We start from the raw sequence: 18,195 nt of genomic DNA, 5'->3' as shown, positions 1-18,195 counted from the left end.
ACACGGCTACCCATCTTGATCTATCCCCATTAATGATGGACCAAGGTGATGAACGTTTCTCCTCATATGTGACTCCTCAGTGATGCAAGGGCAGTGGGTATGGCAAGTATCATTTTTAAAAAATGGAATAAACCTATTTAAAATCCTTTGTCCACATCAAAGTGGAAAATAAAATCCAAGCCTTTTAAAAGAAGTTGTGCTGTAAGTTCAGAATAACATGCCTTCAGAAATGGAAACTCTACCCCATCCCTAAAGTAAAATCAAGTATCATAAAAGGAATGTAGCAAGTCAACTACTAATACTACTAGTGAGAGCCAGTTTGGTGCAGTGGTTAAGTGCGCGGACTCTAATCTGGGAGAACCGGGTTTGATCCCCCACTCCTCCACTTGCACCTGCTGATGTGACCTTGGGTCAGTCACAAGCTCTGGCACAGCTGTCCTTGAAAAAGAGCAGTTTCTGTCAAGAGCTCTCTCAGCCCCACCCCACCTCACAGGGTGTCTGTTGTGGGAAGGGGAAGGGAAAGGAGCTTGTAAGCCGCTCTGAGACTCCAAGTGAAGGGCGGGGTATAAATCCAATCTCTTCTTCTTCTTCTTCTTCTAGTGACAAATCCTAAATCTGTATCTGATTTACCTCTGAAAAAGAAACTTCAAATTTTAAATTGTTGGGATCAGAACGACCAGGAAAAGAGAAAACATGTATCTAAATCGTTTGGGAATTCTAATCTCCCTGACCTGGATAGCCCAGGCAAGCCCAATCTTGTCAGATCTCAGAAGCTAAGCAGGGCCGACCCTGGCAAGTACTTGGATGGGAGACCTCCAAAGAACACCAGGGCTGGGAGGCAGAGGCAGGCCATCAAGCCACATCTCTGAACATCCTCCATGCCCCAGTAGGAGTTGCCAGAGGTCGCCATGACTTCCAGGCACAGGCACACACATGCACACACAAAAATGCAAAAAATACAAAAAAAAAAAGTTCTGCACTTAAATTTAATTAGTGATTTACAAGGGAAGCACAGTGACTCAATGAGAGAGCACATATTTTGCATGCACAAGGTCCTACATTTAATCTCTGCCTTCTCCAGTTAAAGATTCTTGGGTAGCAGATGTGGGAGAAGTCCCGGATCCTGGAGAACCACTGCCAGTTGACAATACTGAGCAAGATGGTGCAATGGCCGAAACTGGTATAAGTTGATCTAATATGTTCATAGGTTCTGATGGCACCATTTCTCCTTTTTATTGACCATAAGGTGCTCTCTGGAGAAACGGAAGCAAACAGGGTAAGCCTACACATAGATTAATGCAAGACTTCAGCGAGCACCAAAAAAAATAATAATAATAATAATAAAGGACCATACTGGCCTTTTCTTCCATTTGAGGCAGATTTGTTGGTTTTGGAAGAATCATCAGATAGTCATGCACTGGATAATAGGAAGCAAATCCATTATCTGTGCCCCATAGATGCCTAATCATTACTCCATCTGTCTTGGTAAACAGTCATAATTAATTGCAAATGGATTTTACTCAGATGTAGAGATTCCTGACTTTTTCTTCCATAAGCTTCCTGACTTTTTATTCCATGGGTTTTGTGTATGTATGTATTTTATATTAGTTTTTATTTTAAGATAATTTGTCATAAATCAAAATATTGAATACTAACTTTAGTTAAAAGTATTTAATGATGAATAAGACCTACAGAACCATAGTAATTCATTTGGGAAGTATGGACCAAAAGAAATTTGGAAAGGAGAATACAACAGGAAGACTTGGGGGGGGGGGCATACTTTGACAGTTTATAGATAATATCCCCAAGCTGACATCTGACTGCATGAAAATGGACAAGCAGTACAGAGAGCTAAGAAAACATTGTGTGGGTCCCAGAGACCATACTTAAGCCATCACTGGCTTCTTGGAAATGGGAACATGTCATCATGTGTAATTGGATGTACTTCTAAGGACAAGCTTAGCATGTTTCAGCTGATTAAGACCCCGGGTGGGGTACATAAAACCACTGAGGTGAAAGCCTGATTCCATTAAAGGTGGTGGGGTTCCAATTAACCCCAGTAGCATTTCAAGCAAAGAACTTCATCCCTATATGATCATTATATGATTTGCATTACTAAGTTCAAGAGAATGTGAACTGGAAGAACTATTGGTTGTAACCAGAGATATTATCAAGGAAGAATGCACAAAGACTATTCCTGTAGCCAAAAGAGACAAAAAGTGTTGATGGATGACTGAGGAAACTCTTAAAATGGCTAAACATTTGATGAGAAGCAAAGTAAAAGGTGACAGAAATAGAATCAGAAGTCTAAATGCAGCATTCCAGTGACTGGCATGCAGAGACAAAGAGAACTCTTATAATAACCAGTGTAAAGAAATAGAAGAGAACAACAAAGAGGGTAGAACAAAAAGCACAATTAGGCATGTTGAAATATCAACACGGAAAAACATTAATTGAAAAGGACAAAAAAAGAAAAGGTGGGAACAATACACTGAAGAACTATACAAAAGAGATGCAAGGATGACAGATTCCTTCCAAGAAGAATCTTTTGATGAATAACCTACAGTTTTAGAAAGTGGAGTGAAAGCTGCGCTGAGAGCAATTGGAAGAAACAGATCACCAAGAGTAGACGGGATATCAATAGAGCTATTCCAAGCCACAGAAACAGAGTCCATCAAAATCTTAAACAAGAATATAACAACAAATATGGAAAACAAAACAATGGCCCACAGATTGGAAACTCTCAATTTACATTCCAATTCCAAAAAAAACAGGAGATGCCAAAGAATATTTCAATTATTGAATCATCACATTAATTTCTCATGTGAGTAAAGTGATGCTCAAAATCTTACCATTGTTACTATATATGCAATGATAAATGCCAGAGATCACATTAAGAACATAAGACAAGCCATGTTGGATCATGCCAATGGCCCATCCAGTCCAACACTCTGTGTCACACAGTGGCCAAAACCAGGTGCCATCAGGAGGTCCACCAGCGGGGCAAGAACTCCAGAAACCCGCCCACTGTTGCCCAACAAGCACATTGTAAATTGGCTTGTATTGTATAGATTACAGCAAAGCTTATGTATACACAAGGCCAGTTCCAGATTTTTACAGGCCATCAGCACAGAGTGCTCAGGCCCCCCCCCCCCGCTATGCCCACAATCAGGGTCCCTATTCATACCTCCCTTCTTCCTCCCACCCACACCTGCCTGTGCTTCCTTCCCCTACCTTCTCATGATCCCTCCCCAGGCGCCTGCATGCCCTTTCTCCGAAAGCACTGGGAGGTGTTTGTGGCTGGGCGTGCTGCTGCTGTGACCATCATTGTCTGCACACTCCTCCCCAGCACTGCTGGGCAGCCCAGGCAGCTAGCAGCACAGGAGGTGGAGCGCTTGCAAGCCAGTGGGCAAGGAAAGGGTGTGCGGGCAGGGGCCAGTGGCAGTGGGCCCTGCTAGAAGCACTTCAAGGTACGCTGATGCTGGCCCTGCTCGTAAGAACAAAAACAGAAGCTATATTAGCCACAGCACACATTTGAAACGATCATGATGCAAAACTCAAAGCAGGTTTTAAAGGCGATCATGGAGCCCTGACGTCCTGCTCCATAGGAACTTTACTCGCATATAAAAGGTGCTTTCAATATCAAAGTGGAGCTTGCTGAGCATTCTTCAGCACCAAAGCTCTCACAGCTAGTGAGCCAAGCTGCTGTTGAGTTTCCAGAGCTGCTTATCTTGTTGGCTTCAGCTGTCAAAAAAGTTGAGAGCGCCCTGGGCTGTATCGGGTTCCCTTAGAGACATGTAAACAGCTTCTGTGGGTTGCAGCCCTAACTTCACTGAAGTTATGCACTGAGTTGTAGTATATACTGCTATGTATAACTATGTTTTATACTATCTGTTGAAAAGTATACATCTGCAAACCTTCAATAAAGATATCAATTACTGCTGTTCAGTGGTTTCACACTCAGAACGTTGCGGATTCAGGATCTGTCAAAGGATGCTGGAAAGTGGATGTTTGTTAGGAAAGGCCCTTTGCTGCCCCAGATGGACTGTTGGCCTGGCCTGATATAAGGCCGCTACATAGGTTAATGAGAGACATTTCATGTACTTGAGTAACTGGGCTCCCATCCACAATAGATCATAACATGTTAAATATGTTAACTCTTCAGATTAAATTTTTGGTCTCAGATGCAGAATTGCAGAGAAAAGGAAGTTGCTACTTATGAGGGAACACTTTGCAAAATGCTATGTCTGCATGTATCTCTAAAAGTGCCTTCTAATTCAGTTTGGCATATTTCAAGCAAAATCAAGATAGTTCATGCCACAGTACTCCCTATTACTATGATTGGTTTCACACATGCCAAATAGTGCAGTCTCTATCCACTTCAGCAACTGTTTGCAAGTGTATTTTGCCATTTCACATAGTAAAACCAATTGCAAGGTGCACTGAAGGTGGACTAAAAGGGTATTATTTAGTGTATGTGAAAGTGCGTTATGCATGGGTGTGAAAGTCGGACAATGAAGAAGAAGAGGAGAAGAGATTGGATTTATACCCCACCCTTCACTACCCAAGGGAGTCTCAGAGTGGCTTACAAACTCCTTTCCCTTCCCCTCCCTACAACAGACACCCTGTGAGGTAGGTAGGGCTGAGAGAGCTCTTGACAGAAACTGCTCTTTTTCAAGAACAGCTCTTATCAGAACTATGGCTTGCCCAAGGTCATCCAGCCAGGTGCAAGTGGAGGAGTGGGGAATCAAACCCAGTTCTCCCAGATTAGAGTCCCACGCACTTAACCACTACACCAAACTGGCTGAAGAAAGCTGAGAGGAAAAAAGCTGATTCATTTGAAATGTGGTGTTGAAGAAGAGTTTTACAGGTATAGTGGACTGCTAGAAACACAAATAAGAGGGTCCTGGATCAAATAAAGCCTGACTGAGCTCTCCCTAGAAGCTAAAACAACTACACTGAGGCTATCGTACTTTTGTCACATTATGAGAAGACGAGAGTCGCTGGAAAAGACAATAATGCTAGGAAAAGTCGAAGGTGGCCAGAAAAAAGGAAGACCCAACAGGAGATGACTCAGTAAAGTAAGCCATGGCCCCTAATTTTTCCAAGACCTGAGGAAGGCTGTTAACAACGGGACATTTTGGAGTTAATTAATTCATAGGGTCTCCATAAGTCAGAAACGACTTGACAGCACCCGACAGATACACGTTTCAAAAAGCTAAACCTCATGGCCTACTGGAGAATGAATATTTATTTTAGATGTCAAAAGTATAATATTTTAATATTTTATCATTGGTTGGAGGGAAAAAATTCAAGGTACAATGAACTAAGAGTATGGTGCTTTCTGTTTCAGCTATCACAGATCACGTGATGGCAAACCGCTTGTTCCTGGGCAAGTGCCAGTATGGAACAAGCCTCCTGTAGTCACCCAAAGGACACAACCGTCTGCCAAAGTTGTCTGTTGGGAGAGGGGAAAGCAATTTCGAAATAAAGTGCCATTTATCTTGAATTTTTAAATAACCATTTAATTGGTCCATGAAAACTGTGATGCACTGTGAAGGATCACTTAGCTGGATCTATCTGGCAAGTTACACTCACATTCTAGTTGGGCCTTGTTTCTGACCCAACAAACATTACAGCACGCTTATAAATAGCCAATTATCTGCTCACCTAGGGAAAGCTAGGATTTCCTCTAGGTCATCGGGGAAGAAAAACTTTTGTAAATCATGGTAAAAAATTAAGCTAAAATTTTTTAAATTGTCAGTTTGCTACATATACTAACATAGGTATGAGTGGACAAGCAGACTAGTAAAGACTTTTATGGGCTAGTAACTTTTGTGGCTCAGTGGTTAAGACGCTGAACTGCAGACTAGAAGGTCGGTAGTTTGAGACCTGAGTGCCGCATGATGGAGAGAGCTCCTGTCTCTGGCCCCAGCTCCTGCCAACCTAGCAGTTTGAAAGCAAGAAATTGTAGATAAATAGGTACCGCTTCGGTGGGAAGGTAACAGTGTTCCGTGCGCCTTGGTGTCTAGTCATGCTGGTCACATGACCACGGAAACATCTTTGGACAGAACTGGCTCTTCGGCTTGGAAACGGAGATAAGCACCACCCCCCTAGAGTGGCTTTTGAGCAAGGGAAACCTTTACCTTTTACTTAACTTTTGTGGGCTTATTGGCAATGTTGCATTAGAGCATCACTGGGAATAATAAATTATTGCTTCCAAAGCTTGAAAGCCCTAAGAAAACTACTTGTTGTTACAGGGGGAAATTTCCTGTAATATGAGATTAAGGGCACAATCGTTAAACTGGACTGTAAACCACTTAGGCTAACAACTAAGTCCCATTCTGGCATAGCTCAGAGACAAGCTGACCCAGCACCTTACCAATGCCACGCCAGTACAAATCCAGCAGCAACAGGGATAATAAATATGCAACACCTGGGACAGGCCAGGAAAGGAATGTAGTTTAGTCAGTGTCCTAAACACAGACAGCCTCACATTTCACCCCTGTCCTCTTTTGGGCTTTTAAAAAAAAATACTGATGAAAATGTCCTTTTGGGGGGCTGGAAGGTTAGGAATATTCCTGGTTAGTAGCAATTATCCCAGCTCAAATAGTAGGGATATTTAAAATGAGATGTCATAGTGATCACTTGTTTGAAGTAGTCAGTCAGGAAATATGTCCTCTTTTTTGCTTTTCAAAATATGGTAATCCTAATAACATCCATGTATTAGATGGTACATGGCACGAGGCTAATTTCTCTGGCCCTCAAATCATACGCCCAGCACTGAGGTGACTTTCATGACTGGAATGTTCTATAAAAGGAACTTGGTACAAAAAGAGAGCATTTAGCACAACTGGCCAAGCATGGGGACAAATACTGTTACAGCAATATATTGCTAACATTATTCAGAATCCTTACAGGTACTCTTCCTCGGGACACAAGAATCTCCACTCTTCAAACTAGGAAGGCAAAGAAAATAAATTCAAGACAGGTAAGTAACGGAGGGAGGATCCTGTGCCCCAAACTTTGACTGCTTTCAATGTCTCCCACAATGTAATTTACTGCCTACTGGTTCAACAATGCTTCCTCCTTCACAGTTACTTGCTAGTGCTGTCCCCCACACAAGCATAAAGTGTATGCATGCAGATGCCCCTATATGCTGGTAGAACATCAGCATGATATATGTGGTGTAGCCCCACATGGTAAATAGGGGTAACAAGAACACCACATTTCATGACCACAGCTGGCCCCTTGAAACACTCATGACTACAACCTTCACTACCCGAAGGAGTCTCAGAGCGGCTTACAAACTCCTTTCCCTTCCCCTCCCAGCAGACACCCTGCGAGGTAGGCGGGGCTGAGAGAGCTCAGACAGAAACGGCTTTTTTCAAGAACAGCTCTTATCAGAACTATGGCTTGCCCAAGGTCATCCAGCAGCTGCAAGTGGAGGCGTGGGGAATCAAACCTGGTTCTCCCAGATTAGAGTCCGCGCACTTAACCACCACACCAAACTGGCTCTCTTCCCCAAGCAGCCCAACAGAAATTACAAATGCAGTTCTACAAGGGACAGATAACTATTGGCCCAACAACTACATTGACACAACTAGTGAATCTACTGCATAGGAACTCTCCAGACGGAGACTAAGAGGTATAAGAAACCAGAAGAGCACCTCAGTGGTGCTACTCTCTCAAATCTGAGCAGAGTGCTAGAGCCCACATGCTGTCTTTTGCTACTGATGAACATTACTATTCTTGTGTTTCTTTCCACTTTTTGCAGGCACCTCTATAATAGGCGTAGAGACCAGGTCAGACCCCATTTACAGTGCAGTGCAAACCATCTGCTGAGACTACAAATTGCAGTGTTGTTCCCAACTATTATTCTAGCCTGGCAACTGCACCATTGTGAATGGTATGAGAGATAGTTGTTTGACCAGAACTGTTGTACTTATCATGGCTATGCCTGATAGGGACACTTTTACCTTCAGTTCTACAATTTATCAGTGGACCTTCAAAGGCACAGGGGCCTTAGTAGATGAAGAGAATTGGCAGCTCCATTCTTTTGACTGCAGAGCTCCATTCTGGAAGCTGTGCAATAAATATCTGGGTTGTTTCATAGCTCCCTGTTTAGCAGGACTTCATAAAGAGGGATCATTACTAACCTCATTTGTCTTCAGCATGGGACACACGAGATTACTTCACAAGCTGCATAGTTATACTCTAGCAAGAGGGAGGGGGGCAGGCTCCTCCAGGCTCAAAATCCCCCTGATAAACCACTCAACCTACACGATGGGGAGGAGATGGAGAACAAGGACTGCTGTGTGGTAATGACCCTTATGAATACAGTGGAAAAACTACTACATGGGAAGGCTAAGCAAAACGACTGCAGTCTGTGACAGCCAGTTACCGTCCCCTGTAAATGGATCTGATACTTCAAAACTGCAGCTGTGCCTGGGACTCTTCCTATGGTTGTTTGGTAGCTAGGTCCATGACAGTCTTAACCAAGGACCTTATGCGTGCTAAGCTTGTGCTGTGCAACAGTGTTGTGTAGTGTTCCTGCCCTGGTATATATGGCTGGATTCAACATCAGGGCCAGTAGAGGCTTTCAAATGTTCCATAAAATGGGTTTATCCCGTGTGCCCGGCTGGATGCATAGTTACCATAATGATTTGCGTGGTGTGATGCATCGGTTCTAGTCATGCTGTGGTGGAATGGGCCTGCTCTGGCCTGCAGGCCCTATTCCACCCTGCCCTCCAAGGATTTCCCAACATCAGGAGAGGCTCTCTTGGGTTACCCGCCACCACCAACTGACCTTTGTAAGGAATTGCCCGCTGGGAGGGTCAGGCCTCCCAGCTTCTCTTCCAAGTTCTGAGGCCTTGCCTCTGTGTCTACCACTGCCCAGCGTCTGGTCACCACAGGGACAGTTTACTGCCTTGCGCACCCTTGGAGGAATAGCCACTTGCCAACTACCTGCCTTCCCCCTGGTGCTCCTTTTAAAATAGTGTGTCCAAGATGGTGGAGAACTATGTGGTACAGAGAACCACTACCAGCATCAAAAGTTATAAATTATTTATTAAAAAGAACATGTTCATTATTAAAAAGAACATATTTATTAAAAAGAACATGTATTTATTAAAAAGAACATACTTTTAACACAGCACCAGATTGACAAGGAGTTCAAAAGAAATGGGTAAAACGCAATTCCTCTGTCCCTCTCTCTATACATGCCCTATCAGATGTTAAAATATAGGGCTGGCTGCGTATCTTAGGAAGTTACAGATCTCTACAGAGCTATCATTACCTTGGAATTTTCTGTAGCTCTCCAGGCCAGCATATAGTCAGCTAAGAGTTCTGTCTGCTCTGATGGACCCAGCACAAAAGAGACATTCCTCCCTCCTCTGTGGAGTTGTATCACCTCTCTTTTCCCCACCGACTGGCCAGGTCAGAGAAGCTTTTCTGGAAGACTCCAGAATTTTCCTTCTAGAAGTCTCTCTAGTATCTAACACAGAGGTGTCGAACTCATTTGTTATGAGGGCCAGATCTGACATAAATGTCACTGTCATGCTGGGCCATGTGTGCCATAAAACATAATGTCAGAACCTGGAGATATAAGCTGTATAAAGGACAGCAGCTGGTAAGCTCCAAGTTGTGTCCACACTGCAAGGTCCCACGGGCTGGGAGGGGGGTGCAAAGGAAAACTTACATGGGCAGACTGGAGAGCCAGCTGTGCAGCACTGGGCAGATGCTCCCATGTTGCTTGACTGCTGCAGACAAAGTTGTTCTGCCATGCTGAAGTCACAATCAGTTGCTCTACCCACTCCCCCTGAGCAATCGCCTGTTCCCTGCCTTGCACCAGTTGTTCGTGGGCCACATAAGAACCCTGGACAGGCTGGTTCTATCCCCCGGGCCTTATGTTTGACATCCCAGATCTAACACCTCCAAACCTCTGTTCCCTGCTAGAAGGAGGGGGGCCTGGAGCCTCCTATTGTCTCTACCTAGACCTATTAGCATTTCTTAAGAGGTAGCTGAAGTGAGCCTGGAAAGCCATTGACTGACTTCCTCCTCCCTGCCTGTTCTCTGCCCAGAGAGAGTGAAAACGTACTAACACACAAAGTGAAGGATTTGCTCATTTCAACCTCCAAAGAAAAAATACATTTCTTCACACACACCTTTTCCTATCTGCTCCTGACCAGCTTGTTTCAGGTGAAAAGGCAAACTCGACTTCATTTCTATCTGTCCGTTGGTAGGATTCAAACTCCTGCATCACTGTTTTTACACAAGTGGTTTTCCCCAGTAAGCAATGGGGGGGAGGGGGGGAATGACAGGAACGCCTGCTGTGACTGTGCAGTCATGTATTCTCTTGTTGCTGTTCTTGTGTCTGTGTCTTCTTTGCTTTGCAAAAAAAAAAAAAAAACCTAGTTCCATGGGGCTGTCTTCTGCAAAGTAAGCTGTGGAGGCATCTCAGTGGAACGTCTACGCTCCCTTTCCTGTGCTTTTGGTGATCAAAAGGGGGGGTGTTTCTAGGAGGGGAGTTGAACCCACATCAGCACAGCTTACAGGAGTTGTGGTAGCTACAGTGTTCCCACTGGGCATACACTACAGTGCTTTCAACAGCAGAGAGTACTGTTTCCTAAGTTCCATTCTGTTGTTTTCTGTGAGTGTGTGGGAGCAGGGTGACATTAAGGAGTCATGCACCAATTGGCTGCTTCCATATGTGGCTGTCACAAGGCACTGACATGTGTTCCGTGGTTCCTGGATGTGTTACTACGGACTCCAGTGCAATTGCTATGCTCTTAGCGCCTTGATGTTTGTTTCTGCCATTTCTTTTCTTTACTGAGAGAGGATAAGGATACCAAAGAGCAGTGATGGCACCATGCCCGTATCAGTGATGCCGCAGCATCTGTAGATTAGGACTGAGGTGGAAGTAACCTTCTACCTCTAAACTAAGGTCTGATGCTCAAGTTATTCTGACGCTCCATATTGCACTGCCAACAATAAGGCGAGAAGAAGTAAACTGTGTGAAGAGAGTACGTACTACAGCTCCACCCCATGCCAGTGTCATTTCTTGGGAAAAACTACGTTAACACTGACATAGGGAGAGCTGCAGTGTAGTCCCCTTCCCATGAGATCAGTTTTCTCATGACCACCCCCCTGCTGGCATCTCATGAATGCTGGGCCTATGCATATTCTTCATCGCGATCACCTTAAATGGGCATCATCCTCACTTATTAGGACCAATAATTTACTATCGGCTATAAGGTTTCCTTGGTGTCTCTGGCTGAATTTTTATAATTGCTATACAGTTAAATGAAGCTTCACTTCTTTGTGTTAGAGATTTATACAAAAGATCTGAAAATAACTACAGACTCCTCAGCTGCCCGGAAAATATGAATATGTCCTTTTTAGATGAGACAAACACACTGCACAATGCAAAACCAAACTATGAATCACAGAATCATAGAGTTGGAAGGGACCTCCAGGGTCATCTAGTCCAACCCCCTGCACAATGCAGGAAATTCACAAATACCTCCCCCTCCACACCCGCAGTGACCACCATTCCATGCCCAAAAGGTTACTAAAGACCTCGAGGATCCCTGGCCAAATTGGCCTGGAGAAAAACTGCTTCCTGACCCCAAAGTGGCAATCAGCATTTCTCTCGGCGTGAAAAAAAGGGCCACAAGAACTAAGCACTGAGGCAACCCTTCCTACCCTCCCTCTCATGAACCGCCTAAATTCACACAATCAGCATTGCTGTCAGATGGCCATCCAGCCTCTGTTTGAAAACCTCCAAAGTAGGAGAGCCCACCACCATCTGAGGAAGCCTGTTCTACTGAGGAACTGCTCTAATTGTCAGGAAGTTCTTCCTAATGTTTAGCCGAAAACTCTTCTACTAATCTACTAAGACCCCTAGATCCTTTTTGCACATACTACTGCCAAGACAAGTCTCCCTCAAGCTATAATTACGCATTTGATTTTTCCAACCTAAATGTAGAACTTTATATTTATCCTCATTGAAATTCATTTTATTTATTTTAGCCCAGTTTTCCAGCCTGTCAAGATCACCCTGTATCCTGATTCTGTCTTCTGCTGTATTCGCTACCCCTCTCAATTTAGTATCATCTGCAAATTTAATCAGCATTCCCTCTATCCCTTCATCCAAATCACTGATAAAGATGTTGAATGAACAGGTCCCAGGACAGATCCCTGAGGCACTCCACTTGTCACTCCTCTCCAAGAGGATGAGGAACCATTCACAAGCACTTTTTGGATGTGATCTGTCAACCAGTTACAGATCCACCTAACAGTCATAGTATCCAAACCACATTTGTTCCAATTTGTCAACAAGAATATTATGTGGAACCTTATCAAAAGCCTTACTGAAATCAAGATAAACTATGTCTACAGCATTCCCCTGATCCAGCAAGGCAGTACCTTTCTCAAAAAAAGAGATAAGGTTAGTCTGACATGACTTGTTCTCGAGAAACCCATGCTGGCTTTTAGTAATTACAGCTATTCTTTCTAAATGCTCAAGGACTGTCTGTTTGATTATTTGTTCTAAACCTTTCCCAGGTATAGATGTCAAGCTGACGGTTTGGTAGTAACCCAGATCCTCCTTTTTCCCCTTCTTGAAGATGGGTACAACATTTGCCCACCTCCAGTCTTCTGGCACCTCACCTATTCTCCAAGAATCCTCAAAAATATTGGACAGAGGCTCAGAAATTACATTTATTTATTTATCAGATTTTTACCCCGACCTTCCAGCAGAACCGGCTCAGGGCGGTTTACACAACCATTATAAAACACTGCAATGTGACAATAAAATCTACAATATAAAAGCCATCAATACACAATTTAAAACTATAAATATTACAACATATTAAAGTGCTAGTGTTCAATACTCATCGTTGTCATCTTCTTGAAATTCCTCAAATGTCTGATCAGTCAGCTCGAGCTGTAATTGTGGGACCCAGATGGTACAGCTTGCTCTTCATAAGCTGTCAGATATCAGTTGTGGCTAAAACATGATTGTATATACTGGTTTTTATGTGTAGAATTTTAGGTAAAGAAACCTGTGTATAGAAAAGTTTTTCTTTTTGTTATAATCTTTATAAAAATAATAAAAAAATTATGGGGAAAAAAAGATATCAGTTGTGGCAGTGGTGGCGGCGGCTCCAAAAGCCTGGTGGAAGAGCTCCGTTTTACAGGCCCTGCAGAACTATAACAGGTCCCGCAGGGCCCTGATCTCCTCCGGGAGCTCATTCCACCAGAGTGGAGCTGCCACAGAGAAAGACCTAGCCCTAGTTACCGCTAGTCTGGCTTCCTTGATGTTTGGGGGGATCAGCCGATTCTGGGTCCCCGACCGCAGTGCTATCTGGGGGAACATAAGGGGAAAGGTGGTTCCTCAGGTATGCAGGTCCCTGGCCATAAAGGGCTTTAAAGGTTGATAACCAGCACCTTGAACCGGATCCGGTATGCTATAGGCAGCCAGTGCAGTGTTTTTAGGGCGGGCTGGATGTGTTCCCGCACAGAAAGACACAACAGCAGCCTTGCCATCCAATCTTCTGGCACCTCACCTGTTCTCCAAGAATTCTCAAAAATAATAGACAGAGGCTCAGAAATTACATCCACAAGTTCTTTTAGTACCCTTGGATGCAGTTCTGTGCAAAGTGTAAAAGAGGGTGAGTAACTGAATTGCAAGGTATTTCATATATCATAAGATTGTCCAAAGTAATAGCAGATATTCTGTAGCACTAAAGGTATTTCAGAGTAAATTAAATATCGGAAGTGAATGCACACATCAACCTTTGTCAGTGAAATAAAAGGGCTCCTACCCCTATACCAGCTGAAATAACTTTACTATACCAGCATTCAGTTGTAAAATGCTGGTCAAGATTTTATATACCAAATTGACAGAGACAATATTGGTTTTATGTCTCATAAAACTGACACTGAGTTCCAATCTGTTTCTATGGCACAGAAAAGAATTCCAATCCTTCTGCTTCAGACTAATCTTTCCTATTGACTCCAGATAGCATGAAAAGCCAAGGCTTGTGCTAAACATAGTTTTAAACACAAACCGTGGTCTGAACATCCAAACCATGGTCAAGAGCTCCTTGTTTTCCATATATTCTGTGCTTCCAGTTCTGTGGTGCAGCTACCTCAAGAAGTGGAACACTAGCTTTGACTAAGATTTTTCAGTTCAGATTTCACGCCAAATCATGTTTAGTGCAAACCACAACTTACCAATCCATATCAAAGCTACCTCATCCTTAAGGCCTATACAACAATAACATTTGCAAACTCTGTTAGGGGCCTGGAACTGAAGCTGGATCCTACCCTCTTGATGGAAAAAACAGATCAGAAGGGTAGGTGGCCAGGAGCACATTTCAGCCTCCTAGTTGGATTTAGGCTGATCGGGCGACAGTGATTCATATCGCGCTGACTTTAAGGGTGGACTACTCTAACGTCCTATATTGGGCCTACCTGGAAGCTTCAAGCAAGTACAGAATGCAGCCGCCTGCTGGAACATAAGCCTCACGCCAATTCTGAAGGCATTGCAATGGCTGTCCACCTGTTCCCAGACTCACTTCAAGGCCTTGGTTATTACCCATAAAGCCTTTCACTGCTTGCAAGAGTGCCCCTCACAGGTCTGCTCCTGTGCTCCTCCACTAAAGGCCTATTTCAGGTCCCAATTTGCAGACAAGTCTGGGCACTGAGCCAAACTTTACTTGCTGTGGTACTGTTGTTATGGAATGGCCTTCCACAGGATGTCAGGAAGGCCCATTGCTCGCATTTTGGCACCACTGTACAGCAGATTTTTTTTTTTAAAAAAAGCTGTTTTTAAGCCAGAAATTTTCCCAGATGGATACACTAAATGATCATGAATTATGTATTTCAGGGTGGCTTATTGGTTTCAGGTTTTTTATATGTACTATTATGTTTTATATAACATTGTACCCTGTTGCAAGTTTCTTTAAATATATGCATTAATAACTGGAAACACTTTTTGGATTCTTTTTTTTAAAACCATTGATTTGTATAACAGTTCCTTTTTTGTAGTACATGCTGTGATATTTCAAGGCTGTACGGTTTTAAACATAGCATCTGTACATAAATGAACAACTCTTTAAATAAATACAGAAACATATATCCCATTTACAATTCAAATAATCTAATTAAATAACTTGAAAACATTAAAGGCGCTGCAAACTCCCTTATCTAACCAGTTAAGTTTGAAATCCCAGTTTGAGAACAGAAAGATTTTACAGTGGCACTGAAAGATTCTTGGGCTATAATGCATTTCCAAGAGGACCGGCTTCTGCAGTTGAGATGGAGATACTAACAACTGCTTCTCTTTGCTGCTTTTCCTCCTGGCAAGGAGCACATTGCATCAGAGCATGGGTACTTGTAGCTTCCCAGGAAAAAAAACCAAAGTGCTGTTCAGTCCAATGTGAATTTGGTAAATTTATACTGGAGAATATTTTCCCTCCCATCTTGGTGGGTAGTAAAACTGGAGCAGCAAAAAGCACATTAAATATATTGGGGATTTCTAACAGAATAATCTTAAAAAGTGAGGTTTCCTGGGAATGACTGACTGAATAAATGTATATATATATTTATATACATATAAAGTTTATGTATATATAAAATCAGAGAACAATTACAGAGAACAGTGCACAGCTGAAAGTGAGGCATCCCTTCATGAGTTCTCGAAAGGGAATGCAAACCATCTACCAATGCTTATGTGTCTAAGGGTCAGCTGCTATACTCAACTTAGAGTGATTGCCAAGTTCCACTAAGAAATGAGTGTCTTATCAATGTAAGGCACCTATAAGTCTCCTTGTTGTGAAAGTCTTTGGAACCTCTTGATACTTTAGGCATTTTTATGCCAAGTACAAAACAGACTATCATATCATCATCATCACCATCATCATGATTTCAAACATGCACAGGATTAATCTCCTACAATAAAGTGAGGATTTTTTTAGTATTCCCTTGAAAGTGGTCTGTAAATTTGGGAATACGTTTATCATTCGATGAGTTTTCTGTGCATCTGTAAGTGTGCTCAGCATCAGTCTTTAGTTAATGTTATAGCACCGAGGTCGACAGGATTAAAACATTTCTCCACCTATTTCCAATGGTTTTGTCCTTGGAATTTTTGTGACAAGTTCCACTGTGTCACTTCATGAAGTAGGGTATATTTTGATCAGTTTAGTAATACAAGTATGTGCTTACTGTTCAGTGTTTGGTTGTTAGGCAAGTGGATCAAATGACAATTATGTACATGAGTTATACTAGGGTATATACATAAGCTTTGCCCTTTAACTGATTACCATTTAATTCCCAGCATGTAAGGAACACCATTCTTCTGTAACATACCTCATTGCCACATTGCTGCCATCAATAACTATAGGTCTCAGGTTATCACCATCCACTGGCACATCCTCCTGAAGGGGAGAGTCAGACCTCTGAGATTCAACAGAAGATGCTTCCCGCATTATGCTAGTATTAATGTTACTTACACTCTGATCCATCTCAGTTTTATTTCCAAGTTTGACAAGTTCTCCAAGTATATCATTGATTAAAGCATCAGTACCAAGCTTATTCAGTACAAGCTGAACCTGTTCTTCAGAGTAACCTAACTTAAGTGCAAACTCCAGTTTGGTTTGATATTCTTTTACCACATCAGGGGGTTTCTTAATTTCTTTAGACACCATACGGGCTTCCTCTAGCTTAAGGTCTTGCAAGATTTCATTGCGTTTTAGTATATGGGGTTCCAGGCAAGGAGATCTGCACAGTTGTCTGTGAGTCTTCGGTAACGTGCATGATTCTGTTCCCGTGGTAGTCAGTTGCTCTGATTCATTATCAGAATTTGTACTCTCGTCAGAATCACAACTGGAGCTCCCAGTTTCTTCAGAAGTCTCCTTGTTTGTGTCCTCCTTCCTAGAGTTAATTTTATCCATTGTTGGTTTCTCCACCATTGACCAAGGTGCAATTGCACTTATCTGTGTTTCAGCACTGTCCTCATAGAGGTGGCCTAGGTCATGCCCCAAGTGATCCTTCAAGCCCATGAAGCTGCTGCATGTACTTGACTCCACTTTGTTGGTTTTCTTGTATTCCTGAATAAAAAATATTCTGCGTTCCTAAAGAAATAATAAAGGCGGGACCAGTTAGACATTGTTTTAGTTAGAACTGCTACGGCAATTTTCACAGGATGTCATTTATTTGCTTTCCTCTAAGGGTGGGTGCAAAGTACTGTTTTGTTTTGTGTGTGTTTTAAATCACTCCCATGGTGAAATCTATAAGGAACTCAGCTGAATGAAAGGAGTTTGTCAAGCTTCAAAAATTAGTTTTGCCAAATTACTGCTAGCTTCTGACCCTTGGATAGGTTTTCAACCAGATGTCAAGGCCCCAAGCCAATAAAGCCTTTTAGCCTTTCAGCAACAGGGCAGCTCATTTAATGGCCATGCACATGTAATCTAATCATAAGGACAAGGACTTGTACAAAATAATGGGCCATATGTCCTGAAAGATGGAATTCAATTTCTGAAAAGCTTATACTATTATAGTATGCCAGAAGTTTCCAAATGCCTATTTATCATTGATTATGAATAGGCACCCTGAGTGCTTTCCAGAATCCTAAGGCTGGAAAAAACTACAGCTACAATCCTAAAAATAACTTTTGTGGAAGCAAGTCCCACTGAATAGACTTGAGGACAATACTGAATAGACCTGCTAAGGATTGCTCTCTGGGGATCACCCTGCCCTATGGAAATTAAGTTCACACACTGATGAATAACATATATTTGTTATTGAAATTGCAAATACATGATATATCTTTATAATAATTGTTCCAATAGTCTTATAAATGGTGATATACCATTTCCTCCTCATATGTAAAAATAGTATGAATTTTTAAGATTTGTGCAACATCTAATACTTTTCAAAATGGATTCTGATGCAGTTGGTATTATCCTATGGCCAATATCTATCTAGGATATAACTCTGTTAGTTGCAATAACATGATTACTCACCTAGTCTTACTTATCAAGGAGTCTTTGAAATATATATACAGATGCCGCAAAAGCAGTTGTTCCGTCCTTGGTCTCCCGTTTCCCCCAGTTGTACTGCTAAATTTCCCACTATTGGCTGTGTGGCCGTATTCTGACCTGCATCCCCCCCCCCCCCAATTTCCCC

The 18,195-nt window shown here is 42.5% G+C and overlaps 1 protein-coding gene across 1 annotated transcript in view; it reads right to left on the bottom strand.

Moving 5' to 3' along the window:
- ZC3H12C (zinc finger CCCH-type containing 12C) overlaps nucleotides 1-18,195 on the bottom strand; it is a 32,593-nt gene that overhangs the window by 10,548 nt on the left and 3,850 nt on the right. Inside the window, exon 2 of the mRNA XM_015429478.1 lies at nucleotides 16,378-17,141. Coding sequence (XP_015284964.1) covers nucleotides 16,378-17,141 — 764 coding nt within the window. The remainder of the gene's footprint in view (nucleotides 1-16,377; nucleotides 17,142-18,195) is intronic.

The sequence above is a fragment of the Gekko japonicus genome, unplaced genomic scaffold, assembly GCF_001447785.1.
Source record: "Gekko japonicus isolate JY-2015 unplaced genomic scaffold, Gekko_japonicus_V1.1 scaffold237, whole genome shotgun sequence".
Taxonomy (NCBI): domain Eukaryota; kingdom Metazoa; phylum Chordata; class Lepidosauria; order Squamata; family Gekkonidae; genus Gekko; species Gekko japonicus.
This window is presented reverse-complemented; position numbering and strand designations above follow the sequence as displayed.